The 14,597-nt window shown below is 40.8% G+C and overlaps 1 protein-coding gene across 1 annotated transcript in view; it reads right to left on the reverse strand.

The window, feature by feature from the left end:
* Window positions 1-14,597, reverse strand: part of U2SURP (U2 snRNP associated SURP domain containing) — a 96,857-nt gene that overhangs the window by 63,311 nt on the left and 18,949 nt on the right. Inside the window, exon 3 of the mRNA XM_052645554.1 lies at window positions 10,492-10,552. Within this exon, the coding sequence (XP_052501514.1) occupies window positions 10,492-10,552 (61 nt within the window). The remainder of the gene's footprint in view (window positions 1-10,491; window positions 10,553-14,597) is intronic.

Raw genomic sequence — 14,597 nt, forward strand, 5'->3', positions numbered from 1 at the left:
CCGCCCTGTCCCAACCTTCTAGGTTTTCACAGAGCACTGGATTTGAGCTCCCTGCAACATACAGCAAATTCCCACTGGCTATCTAATTTTACATATGGTAATGTGTATTTTTTAAACCCTGGCCACTGTGCTTGCCACCAGGGAAAGAAATTTAAGATTCTAGGGTGGAAGGAAACTTACTTTTTAATATAGACTCTTTTGTTTTATCTCAGTTGTTTATTCAACAGAGGCAAATAATAACTTGTTTAATATTCTCCAATGAACAATCATTCCAAAGGCCCATTTCTAAAATTCTCAAATGAAGTTTTATTTTCTATATATACGTAAGTTAGCTAACTCACTCACGAAGCTTTTTCATACTTCAACTGGAGCACATATTATATCACTTCACACACACAGAAAAGGAGACTCTTTCCTTCACCTCTTTGGGGGAAGAGGAAAATGCCTTCTTCTCAGCCCCTTTCTCTGCGGCCTGATAACTCTGTGCTCTGGCCACACCAAGGGATCCAGCTTCCCCCGGGGCCCTGTTTCCATCTCTTGTCTCTTAACTCACACCTCCTCTCAACTTGGAATTCTGCTCTTCCAACCCACTCTCCCTCCCAGCTAATTCTTATACCCAACTCTAGGCTCTTCCTCTGACACCTCAGCTCACTCTTGCCCCAACTCCCCCTAGCAGTTCTGTTCCTGGATATGCATCCCAGACAAGTGAGTCTCTCCCTCCTTTGAGCTAGCCCTGTGCTTTAAACTTAGTCCCAGACAGGTCTGCACCCACCACCATGTCATTTCTCTGTGTTCCCTATTAGACAGTAAGCTCCTTGCAGATAAGAGAGGATGGGATAAAAGGCAGACATATGGGCCTATGGTATGACACACCCCGTTCACTCCCCCAATCCCTACCCGGAGCAGAGGCAGCAGATGTGGGAGCCCATACAGGGGTCACGTTCTCGACTTAAAGTCACAACAGATAATTGAGGATTTATACTTACATTACCTTAGGAAGCACGTGTAAGATACCTTTATGGTCCAAAAATATATACACCATAAAACAGTCAGACCATAAAGAAGGCTGAGTGCCAAAAAATCGGTGCTTTTGAATTGTGGTGCTGGAGAAGACTTGAGAGTCCCTTGGACTGCAAGGAGATCAAACCAGTCAATCCTAAAGAAAAATCAGCCCTGAATATTCTTTGGAAGGACTGATGCTGAAGCTGAAGCTCCAATACTTTGGCCACCTGATGCAAAGGGCTGACTCACTGTAAAAGATCCTGAAGCTAGGAAAGATTAAAGCCAAAAGGAGAAGGGGGAGGCAGAGGATGAGATGGTTAGACAGCATCACCAACTCAGTGGACACGAATCTGAGCAAACTCCTGGGGAACCTGGTGTGCTGCAGTCCTTGGAGTCTCAAAGAGTTGGACACAACTTAGCAACTGAACAACAACACAGGATACCTTTAGTCACAACTGACAGGAATCCCATCACTTGTGTGGCTTACACTATAAGGAAATTTAATTATTTCATTCATCCAGATGCTCAGAGGCATAACTCTCCCAGAATTTGTTAACTTAGCAGCCCAGTTCCATCAAGGGCCCACATTCTTTCCATCTCTCTGCTCTGCCATCTTCAGGGGGGTCAGCCTGTTCCTCAGGCTGATTTCTCTCACAGTCACAAAACGGCTACCACAGCTCCCAACATCACACCAGAGGAAGAAGTGTTCCTTTCATCCAGAAAGCTTATATATCATTTTTTTTTAAAGACTAAGAAAAAAGGCTTCTTAGACATCATCCCGTCAGACTTTTTCTTCATGTCTTATTTGTCAGAAATGAGCTGATGCCTAAACCAACTGACGGCAAAGAGAGTAGAATGACCATGGCGGGTTTACAGGGAGCACCTGGCTGACTGGGGTGTATGTATCTGCGTAAAATCTGGGCTCTGCTAAAAAGAAGGAACAGAGTGGGTAAGAACAACACTGACTCCTACATGGTGAGGTCCTGGGCTTCTGACTTTTAAACTATTGAGCTAAATTGCATATATTATCATTAGAAAACACTACCTCATTCCCAGCACCTGGAGATATATTTTTTAAATTATCATATATGTAACCTGAATCTAGCTTAGAACATGGATTTTTAAAACTTTGAACTTCAATAATACTGTGTGAAAAAAAACAAGGCAATTAAACCCAGAAACATGCTAGTGTTTGCCAAGAGGCTGAGTTGATAATTTTTTTTCCTTTTTCCCAGTTGGTCAGTACTCTTCATTGGGCTCAAAGAACAATCAGACCAGGAGCTGATATACTGGGCATGTAGTAGAAAGGAAAACACACGCTCTCAAGCTAGACTGACTTAGCTTAAAATCCTAGTTTCACCATTTAACAGTACATGAACTTTGGGCATTGAAATTAGATTTTCCGGGCCTCTGTTTCCTTATGTGTAAAATATAGATAATAATACTGACCTAGCTCATCACAATCATGGTATTAAATGTCACCTCCAAAAGTTAAAAAAATACAAATACTGGCCTTGAAGCATTCTGAAAGAATTAAGTGAAAATCTGGACTGGAATCACATGAGTGTATAAAGAATAAGAATAAAATATCAAACCTCTTGCCATTGTAAAAGCAAAACAAACAAACAAAAACGGTGTGCTCATAGCACAGGAACTAAAAGTTTGGCCAATGGATTAGAAGAGCTAATTCAGGGCCAGTTGCACAGGAACTTAATACACAGCAAAGGTGTCAGCACTGCTCAATGGGGGAAAGAATGATTGCTTAACAGATGGTGCTAGGAAAACTGACTCATTATGAGGAACAAGTAAATCCAGTTTGGAGCATGGGACTAGGATGGAAAATGCCCTTCTCGCCTCTCAAACTGGCAGAGTGGTTCCAAGGTAAATGGAGGTTCTAATTGTCTGAGAGAGAGCTTTAAAATTAATGGAAGAAATTGCAGTAGGGAATCTTTGTGAACTTAGGAGTTACTAATAGAAAGCATTTCTTAAAATTTGATGAAGACAAATATTCTATGATATCACCTATATGCGGAATCTAAAATACACAACAAACTAGTCAATATAACAAAACAGAAACAGACTCAGACATGCAGAACATACTAGTGGTTACCACTGGGCAGGGAGGGGCAACTGAGGGTTAAGAGGGACAAACCATTATGTATAAAATAAGCTACAAGGATATAACGTATAGCACGGAGCAGATAGCCAACCCATATATTATATATATGATATATACATTCACGACTGAAGTGACACACACAGGAGTGGAACTGTCAGACAGAACTGAGCACACTGCAAGGAGTGTTAAAAGTGAGTGTTAAATTGCTCAGTCGTGTCTGACTCTTTACAATACCATGGACTGTAGCCCGCCAGTCTCCTCTGTCCATGGGATTTTCCAGGCAAGAACACTGGAGTGGGTAGCCATTCCCTTCTCCAGCCGATTTTCCTGAATCAGGGATCAAACCCAGGTCTCCTGCATTGCAGGCAGATTCTTTACTGTCTGAGCCACCAGGAAATGCACGCATATATACCCATGGTAATTCTATTTTTAGAAAAACACAGAAGTTCTTGATTTTTGAGAAAAGGAGGGGCTCTAGAATTCGAGTGTTTTCTTTAACCACTAGAGGGCACCCTGCATCGAGCATTTTGTTTTACTCCTATTCTGTATGATCTTTAAATGTTTATTTCAAGAGAATGTCAAAGAGTAAAAGAACAGCGAACTCTGATTTTTCAAAATAAATATTTTTTTAAACTTTCATTAACTTCACAAGAAATGATTAAGCATGAAGAAAGTAACAAAACAAGAGGGAAAGAAGTCAAAGTCCTGGAAACCTAAAAATGGATCAATCCAGATACTGTACTTGCCAAAAAATAAGTAAACACATACGTTTTTCTCTTCAATTCCTAAGTAGTTAGAGAGTAAATCTAACTCCTCAGAAGGCAAAAAGAGAGAGCTGCAGCACCAGGCAAGTGTTATACTGTGAAGCGTCAGCAAAAGATGCTTTATGATGTTGTGATAAGAGGCAATTCTCTACTTAAAAAGTCATTAGATGTTTTACTTAGTTTTATTGGATTGCTGATATATGCATGTCACGAAAATTTTAAAGGTACAAAATAGTCTCTCTTCTCCCCATAATATAGTTCCCCTCCTTAGAAGCCACAACTGTTACTGGTTTCTTACACATCTTTCAAACGAATCTATACATGTATAAGCACGCTGCTGCTGCTGCTGCTGCTAGGTCGCTTCAGTTGTGTCCGACTCTGTGCGACCCCATAGACGCAGCCCACCAGGCTTCCCCCTCCCTGGGATTCTCCAGGCAAGAACACTGGCGTGGGTTGCCATTTCCTTCTCCAGTGCATGAAAGTGAACGCTGAAAGAGAAGTCGCTCAGTCGAGTCCGACTGTTCGCGACCCATGGACTGCAGCCGACCAGGCTCCTCCATCCATGGGATTTTCCAGGCAAGAGTACTGGAGTGGGGTGCCATTGCCTTCTCCGATGTATAAGCATGCTACTGCTGCTAAGTCACTTCAGTCGTGTCCGACTCTGTGCGACCCCAGAGACGGCAGCCCACCAGGCTCCCCCTTCCCTGGGATTCTCCAGGCAGGAACACTGGAGTGGGTTGCCATTTCCTTCTCCAATACATGAAAGTGAAAAGTGAAAGTAAAGTCCCTCAGTCGTGTCCGACTCTTCGAGACCCCATGGACTGTAGCCTACTAGGCTCCTCTGTCCATGGGATTTTCCAGGTGAGATACTGGAGTGGGGTGCCATTGCCTTCTCCATGTATAAGCATAGAACTGAACAAAACAAATACACTGAGTTCTACTCACCACAGAAATGACTGTGTGCTACCTACACTGTTCTCACTTTGCATTTTTTCTTTCCTTTTTTTTTTAACTTAATAATGTATCTTGGAGATCCTTCTCTGTATGTCTGAATCTGCTTTATTTCTGCATTACTATTTTTAGCAGCTGTTATTTAGTGAGGTTACATTATTATCTTGTAATCCTATTGAAACTATACTTACATATTTCATCACTATCCAGTAATGAACATTGAAGCTATTCCCAATTATATCTTTTATAAATACTACTGCAATGAATACCATTTGCAGAGGTTATTTTCACTGTGAATATCTATAGAGTGAATACCAGGACTGAGTCAAACCTAATACACAATTAAAGTCTTGATAGACAATTTTTCTTCTGCAAAGATTGTATTAACTAAATTCCCATAACCCTGTTATCCTGTACCTTGCCCACACAGTTTTTACTTAATTTTTTTTTTAATCTTGGCCAATCCGCTCTGGCAAAAATATTGCCTTGTATGTTGTTTTGTGTTTCTCTTAATATAAGTGAGTTGAGCATCTTTTTCACATATTTAAGGAAAGGCTGGTATTAATCAGAATGAACTCTACCATATGAAGGCATAGAATGTGGAGATATTATCACCCAAATTAAGAATAGAGGTAAGTACATTTTCATGGGGAAAAGGGAATTGGGAAACTCCTGAGCTGACCCAACAAAGCAGGCCTTCAAGAACATCCCAAACCATACTACTCCTTTCTATGCTGGGACCCCAGGTCCTCAGCAGATCTCTAGGGGGCCTCCGTGTCAAATTGAGAGACCAGACACGACCTGGGGCCAAAAGTACTAAAGCACCACTTATCCCCATTATCCTCAGCCCTGCTCTGACCTGATCCCCTCTCAGTCTTTCTCATTGCACTTTTATATCAACTCTGTCCAATAGAAATGTAATGCAAGCCACACGTGTAATTTAAATTTTCTACAAGCTGCATTAAAAAAGAAGCGGCTGGGAAACTAGAGAAAGCCCACATGTACCAACGAAGACCCAGCACAGCTAAAAATAATAAATAAGTAAATCTTAAAAAAGAAGCAGCTGTAATTATTGAAGTTTTATTGAAGTATAGTTGACTTAAAATATTGTGTTAATTTGTGCTGTATAGCAAAATGATTCAGTTATGCAAATATATATATTCTTCCCATTATGGTTCATCACAAGCTATTGAATATAGCTCCCTGTGCTAAACACTAAGAACTTGCTGTTTATCCATCCTATGTATGATTGTTTGAATCTGCTAATCCCAAACTCCTAATCCTTCCTACGCCATCCTCCCTCCCCCTTTGTAATTACTTTCAATATTTTATATAACAAAATATATGCAAATTATTATTTCAACATGTGATCAATATTAAAAGTTACTAATATTCTGTATTCTTCTTTTGGGACAAAATCTCTGTGTATTTATGCTCACAGCCCATCTCAAGGGCTCAGTAGCAGAACGTGGCTAGATCAGCATCATCCAGTGGAACTTTTTGCAATGATGGAAGTGTTAGATCTTTGTTCCCATAAATACCATCTAACCTCCTATATATTCAGTTTTTCCCCAGAGCATTTTTTTCTTCTTCTTGCATCGGTGGGATTCAGGTCCTCTCCTAAGGCCACTACACCAACCTTGGGCATCTCTAGTGGAGGCCACTTATTCTTTTATGCCCCAAATTACCAGAACCAGCTTCTCATGAAGCTTCCGTCTAGCTCTGCGTTGTCCAGTGTGATAAATGCAAAGAAGCACGTGGCTTCCTAGGTGGAGCAGTGGTAAAGAATCTGTTTGCCAATGCAGAAAACGCAGGTTTGATCCCTGGGTCAGGAAGATCCCCTGGAGTAGGAAATGGCAACCCGCTCCAGTATTCTTGCCTGGGAAATCCCATGAACAGAGGAGCCTGGTGGGCAACAGTCTGTGGGGCCACACAGAGCTGGACATGACTGAGCCACCGAGCATGCACACACCTACATTTAAGTTAATCAAAATAAAATACAAAATTTCATCCCCTCACTTGCACAAACCACAGTTGTGGGGCTCAAGAACCACATGTGGTTGGTGGCCGCCATATTGAACAGTATTTCTCCGCTATTTATCTTTTACCACCAGAAAAAGCCATCTCTCTCTGGAGACCACACAGCTCTAGAGTCTTCAACCATGCCCTCATGGGAATCATGGAGCTACCTCTTCTGAGTAAGACTTTTAGAGGGTTCTCCTCATCCCTCATCACCTACAGAGCCACCCCATGCTGTCCAGCCCAGCTCAGAACACCACACTGGGGCTTTGTACTGTGTGTGTTCCTCTAGGTAACAGCCTAGCTGAATACATCTGGTACTTTCTTAGTTCCAACCTTGCCTTCACTCCGTTTCAATCACTTACTCCCAGTACCCAACCCTTGATCTAGTCATCACCTGGCAGTACTCCACCCAAGAAATCTTTCCTTATTCCCTTACTTATAATTAATTCATAAATAATGCATACTAAAAAAAGAATTGACCCACACAGCTAAAAGGAAAGTCCCCTTTGGCCAGCCACCCCTAAAAATCAAGCCTCCCATCAAGTGCCCATCTCCCAATCCCCTGTCCTTGTATTTCTAAACTCTGATAAGTGCATGTTGTTTTGCAACACGCTTGTTTTTCTTAACAATTTGTCTTGCAGACCTTTTCATGTCAGTAATGTAGACCCACTTCTTCCTTGTTTTGTGTATGTAGTGGTGAGGGAGGTAGTATATTCACATAGTTAAAGCCCCAAAGGTAAGTAAAAAGGTACAGTGAAGTTTTCGTCCCCGTTCTTGCTCCTCATCTACACCATTCCCATGCCAGTTTCATAGGTAACCACTGTTGTTAGTTTTCCTACTACAGTTAGTTTTTCCTCATGCATTTCAACCAAATATGAATATAGATTCCTATTTTCTCCCATTTTATGCATATTTATACACTATTCTGCACCTTGAAGTGACTTTCCATATCTTGATTCTATATCAGAGTACTGAGAACATCTTCCTTCTTTTTTCAGCACCATGTTTTCCATTGTATGAAAGTGAAAGTGAAGTCGCTCAGTCGTGTCCTATTCTTTGCGACCCAATGGACTGTAGCCTACCAGGCTCCTCCATCCGTGGGATTTTTCTGGGCAAGAATACTGGAGTGGGTTGCCATCTCCTTCTCCAGGAGACCTTCCCCACCCAGGGATCGAATCCGGGTCTCCTGCATTGTAGACAGACGCTTTACCGTCTGAGCTACAAGGAAATATATGACTGCCCCATAATTTATTTACCCAATCGGAATGGATGTTGATGGAGTCCTGGGTTGTTTTCAGTGTCACTATTACAATGAGTGCTACAATAAAGAACTTTATACCTATATTACCTTCTGTATGGAAGTATACTTGTAAGATGAATTCCCCAAAGGGAAACTGCACAAAGGGTTTTTGATAGCTAATTTTGATAGATATTGCCACATTGCCTTCTGCAGGTACTGTACCAATTTATACCCCTATCAGCATGTATCTCAGTGTTTCCAACCACTGCATAATACTCTGAAGACTATCGCCCTTCCTCTTGGTGGGTATGGAGTACCGACTGTACTGAGAATATAGATTGCATTGGGTAGGCTCCTCCTACTGATGAAGGATGTTGGGTTGTTTTCAATTGTTGTATTACAATGATGCGGTAATAAACATGCTTGTCTGTGCTTCCTTGTACATGTATTTTTCCAGAATAATTAAAGTAAACAAAGAGCAAAGGAAGCAGCTGTGCAAAGGCTCCAAGGTGGAAGAGAGCTCTGAGTGAGAAGACATGCAGAGAGAGCCAGTGTGGCGGCTGGAGCTCAAGCATGAGGCTGGAGACATGAGGGCAAATGTGCACTGGGTCCACAGCTGAGCCAGAAAGCCATGGGTAAGGTTTTGGATTTTATTCTAAGATCAAGATTACCTGATTTACATTTCAAAGACCACTCTGGCTGCTGCACTGAAGAATGGTTTCAAGGGAAAGAGTAGAAGCACAGGGACTTCCCCGGCATTCCAGTAGTTAAGAATCCACCTTCCAATGCAGGGAATGGGGAGTGGTTCAATCCCTGGTTGGGAAACTAAGATCCTACACGTCCTGGCGGGGTAGCTACTAAGCCCTCCCACTCTAGATCCGGGGCTCCACAGCTAGAGAAGTCCAGCGCACTATAAGGAAGACCAATGCAGCTGGAAAAAACAATTGTGGAAGCAGACCAGGTAAGGATGAATGTCAGAAGGGGCACCAGAGGCCTGGCTAAAGTGAAAGACTAGATTCCTAGCAGGTTGCCCAAATGAGAAGTCAGTGGAACAGGAAGGGCTCTGCTCCCAACAGACACCATAGAGAGCACTGAGGGACACCTGGAGCCTCAGGCAGACAGAGCCTCTGCCAGCAAGAACTTCCTCTCTAGCAAGGCATTTGGAGGTTAAGCAAATCATTTCAAGTGTAGACAAGTCCTCACACAGTGTGGCGGGGAATAGAGAAGTGGCTTTGACCTTGGAATGAAATAGGGCCATTTGTAGAAACTTGGATGGGCCTAGAGACTGTCATACAGAGTGAAATGTCAGAAGGAGAAAAACAAATATCGTGTAGTAACGCATGTATGTTAAATCTAGAAAAATGGTGCAGATGAACCTAATTTCCAAGGCAGGAATGGAGACACAGGTGTAGAGAACAAACATGTAGACATAGAGGGGAAAGGAGAGTGGGATGCTTTGGGAGATTGGCATCGACATATATACCCTAAGTCAATTCAGTTGTGTCTGACTCTTTGCCACCCTATGGACTGTAGCCCACCAGACTCCTCTGTCCATGGGGCTCTCCTGGCAAGAATACTGAAGTATTCCCTCCTCTAGGGGAGGGAGGTTGCCATTCCCTCCTCTAGGGGAGCTTCCTGACCCAGGATCGAGCCCATGTCTCATGTCTCCTGCCTGGGCATGCAGGTTCTTTACCACTAGCAATACCTGGGAAGCTCCATATATATACCACCCTGTGTGAAATGGATAGTGGGAATCTGCTGCAGAGCACAGGGAGCTCAGCTCTGTGCTTTATGGTGACCTAGCGGGGTGGGACGAGGGGTGGGGTGGGAAGGAACTTCAGGAGGGAGGGGATATATGTATACACATAGCTGATCAAGCCTATGGCTCAGATGGTAAAAATCTGCCTGCAATGCAGGAGACCTGGATTCAATCCCTGGGTCGGGAAGATACCCCAGAGAAGAGAATGGCTACCCACTCCAGTATTCTTGCTTGGGAAATTCCTTAGACAGAGGAGCCTGGTGGGTTCCAGCCCATGGGTCCCAAAGAGTTGGACAGGACTAGGCAACTAACACAGAGAAGGAAATGGCAACCCACTCCAGTGTTCTTGCCTGGAGAATCCCAAGGGCAGGGGAACCTGGTGGGCTGCCATCTATGGGGTCGTACAAAGTCGGAGACGACTGAAGCCACTTAGCAGCAGCAGGGCAACTAACACTTTCACTAACACTTATAGCTGATTCACTTTGCTGTATAGCAGAAACCAATACAACATTATGTAGCGACTGTATGCTAATAATATGCTAATTGTATAGTAATTTTTATTAAAATTTTATTAGCATACAATTGTATTAGAATACAATTTTTTATTAAAAAAAATTTCTACTCTCCCACTTACTGGCTGTGTTACATTCGTCAAGTTCCTCTCTCTCTTTCTCTCTCATATCTGATTCCTCCATCTGCAACAGTTAGTGAGAAGTTTAAACGAGATTCTTTTTGAAAAGCACCCAACGATGGTTAAAAAAAAGGAGGTACTTAATTACATTTGGTAAATGTAGAAAAACACGTTCCCTTTTCACTGCCATCTGTCTTCTTGTGCCCCTGCTGCCTTTCCAGGCAATCATTTTGGTTCTAAACTCCTGCCACCCCCTTCAACCACAGAATGTGGTTACCACTGAAGTCAACCCAGCTCATTAACGCTTTGCACATGGTTTGCCAGAAGCGGGGGTTGCCAAGTAAATGCAAATCAACTGTTTATACTCCTTTGGGTCTATTCTTTCCCCAAAGTTATCCTTTTAAAAAGTAAACGAATATTCTTCCTCTCTCTCCCCCTTTTATTATCAGGAAATTGTAAATATCCTAGTAACAGTGGATGGAGGAATTAATTTATTTGATTAATGGATACCGAATTATTATGGTTAAGTTTATTGTTTCAGACCACAGCTCCACTGGGACATTAATAAATGTGATTGCTTTTGCTAGAATATTCGTTAATCCTGTGGTTTAGTGCACTGATAATGGAACATGTTCTTCCCCTGACTTTGAATGAGCGTGCTCCACTGACTAGCAGAAAAGCAAAGAAAATGATTTTATGGACGTATATACACTAAGAAGAATAAGGTAGTTTTTAAAAGTCCATATGCTCTCAAAACATGTCACAAAGGTGTTCTTATTTGTAATTTCTATTTCCTATAGGTTTTTTTCTATAGATCTTTTTAAAATTTAAACTAGAAATTTGAGAAGTGGTACTCTTAAATTCTAAAACAAGATGAGTTATTTCTAGCTATTGGGATTTTAAAAGACTTTCTTTGGCTTGGAGGCCTTAATTAACATGATTTTTGCAGTTATGGGGTTTTGCCTTCTTTGTGAGTATATAACTCAAAACTGACAAAATAACACGATGATAATAGACATTGCTTCTTGTTGATTCAGGTCTTAGCCATAGTTGAAAGCAAACTACTGTTATTTAAAAAATCATGAGAGCTTTCTGCTCAAGGACAATAGATTGCCAATGTGTCCATTCAAATGTTAAGGCTCATTATGTACCCTTTGCTACTTTCATCTGCCCTCATAAAAATCTATATAAATCAATGTAGTTTTTTTAAAACAACATGAAATTAAAAGATCTTGCTTCGAGTGGACCATATATTTTCCTCCTGTCGTTGCAGAGACAATCACTGTATAAATAATTATGGTGAGGATTAGAAGGGATAAAATTAAAACAACAAAGAGAACAGGTGAGGAAGTCACTAATGGACAGTAATTTCTGGAAGACAATTCAGATAAAGCGGGGCAGAGAAAGCCAAACTCCAGAATATACTGGGGAGGAGGATGCAGATCCAGTGAGAAAGAACCCTGGCAACGATGTTTAATATAGAGACCATATTTAAATGGCCTGGCACGGTGTTAAGTGTTCAAAAAATGTCAGCCATTATGTCATAACTCGGAACTTACTTTTCTTACTCCAGATCAATACATAACATGTAATATATTCTTTTGTAGACATGATAGTCCATAACATGTTCATCCATTTCCCTATTTGAGAAAAGTTCAGATTATTGTTTTTTGTTTTTAAGGGGATGGTCTAAAAAAATTGGTGCAACAAACTCACTTATATACCTATCATTTAATGATTTGTGCTGTCATTTCTACAGGCTAGATTTTCTATAGGCTAGGTCAAAAGGTATGTGCAAGCTTAATTTTAACTAATTAACAACTGATTAAATTTTGTCACAAGTTGTAGCAGGCACACTCTGGCCAGCAACACCGAGGACCACCTGTCTCTGTATCCTCTAGCCAAAGTGGGATGTTGTCAGTATTATAAATCATAAATTTACAGATTTTTGTCATTCTGTTGAATTAAAAAAAGACAGTTCAGTCGCTCAGTCATGTCCGACTCTTTGCAACCCCATGGACTGCAGCATGCTGGGCTTCCCTGTCCATCACCAACTCCCAGAGCTTGCTCAAACTCATGTCCATTGAGTCAGTAATGCCATCCAACCATCTCATCCTCTGTTGTCCCCTTCTCCTGCCTTCAGTCTTTCCCAGCATCAGGGTCTTTTCTAATGAGTCAGTTCTTCACATCAGGTGGCTAAAGTATTGGAGGTTCAGCTTCAGCAACAGTCCTTCCAGTGAATAATATTCAGGACTGATTTCAGTTAGGATGGACTGGTTTGATCTCCTTGCAGTCCAAAGGAGTCTCAAGAGTCTTCTCCAACACCACATTTCAAAAGTATCAATTCTTCAGCGCTCAGCTTTCTTTATGGTTCAACTCACACATTCATACATGAACTGAAAAAACTATAGCTTTGACTAGATGGACCTTTGTTAGCAAAGTAATGTCTCTGCTTTTTAATATGCTATCTAGGTTTGTCATAGCTTTTCTTCCAAGGAGCAAGTGTCTTTTAATTTCATGGCTGCCATTTCTATTATAATTTGTATATCACTGGCCTAGTGTAGTTGAGCATCTTTTCAGACACTTACCAGCTATATAAAGTTCTTAATTGGTTAGTTGATAATTCATATTCTTTGCCCATTTTTTAATTTTTTTTAAAGATAAGATTGTGGGGGGGGGTTGTATTTTAAAAACATTAATTTGTCTGTCCTATATTGACTTTGATTACCATTTTTCGCTAGGCAGAAGTTCCTAATTTTTATGTTGTTGAACTCATCAGATTTTTCTTTTTGACTCTTCATTTTCTGTCTTCCTAGAAGCTGTCTCTCTCAAACTGAGCTTATACAAATATTCTCCTCTATTTCCTCCTGCTATCTTTATTGTTATATGTTTTAAATTTAGATCTTTAATTCACCTGGGATGTTTTGTTATTTATTTATTTTGAAGAGGGAGGGTTTTTTTTTTTTTTCTTTTTCCGGCTGTGCTAGGTCTTTGTTGCAGTGCACGGACTTCTCATTGCTGTGGCTTCTCTTTTCGCAGAGCACAGCCTCTAGGCTCATGGGCTTCAGTAGTTGTGGTGTGTGGGCTTAATTGCCCTAAGACATGTAGAATCTTCCTGGACCAAGGATTGAACCTGTGTGCCTTGCATTGGCAGGTAGATTCTTAAGCACTGGACCACCGGGCAAGTTCACAATATCTTTTTTTTATTGAAATATTGTTAATTTACAATGTTGTGTTAGTTTCAGATACACAGCAAAGTGATTCAGTTAAACATATATATATATATACATATTTTAGCTTCTTTTCCATTATAGATTATTGTAAGATATTGAATATAGTTCTCTGCGCTATACAGTAGGTCATTGTTGTTTATTTCGTTATACAGTATTGTATATCTGTTAATCTCAAACTCCTAATTGATCACACACACTCTTTCACTTTTGGTAGCCATAAGTTTCTTTGCTATATCTGTGAGTCTGTTTCTGTTTCTCAAATAACTTCATTTGTATCACATTTTTAGATTCCACATATAAATGAAAGCATATAACACTTGCCTTTGTCTGGCTTACTTCACTTAGTACAATAATCTCTGGGTCCATCCATGTTGCTGCAAAGGGCATTACTTTTATTCTTTTTTATGGCTCAGCAGTATTCCATTGTATATATATGCCACACCTTTTTTATCCATTCATCTGTTAATGGGCATTTAGGTTGCTTCCATGTCTTGGCTATTGTAAATAGTGCTGCAATGAACTTTGGGGTTCATGCATCTTTTTGAGTTGGAGTTTTTGTCTTTTCAAGATATATGGCCCCATCTGGGATTTACTTTTATATTGTGAGAAGAATAGTAATGAGCAACAATAACAGGTAAAATTTACTGAACAATTTCCATATGCCAAGAGCTTTGTAAGCACTTGATTTACTTCACTGGATAAGAAAATTAAGGATTGGAGAATTTAAGGAACCAGCCAAGTTTATACAGCTACTAAGACACAAAAATGAAATTTTATTCCAAGCATTCTCACTCAGCACCTTATCCTTCCAAATATCCAGATGAACAGTTAATTATGCTAATCCCATTTAAGAGTCATCTTTCCCACTTAACTGAA

Source organism: Budorcas taxicolor, chromosome 1 (assembly GCF_023091745.1).
Source record: "Budorcas taxicolor isolate Tak-1 chromosome 1, Takin1.1, whole genome shotgun sequence".
Classification (NCBI taxonomy): domain Eukaryota; kingdom Metazoa; phylum Chordata; class Mammalia; order Artiodactyla; family Bovidae; genus Budorcas; species Budorcas taxicolor.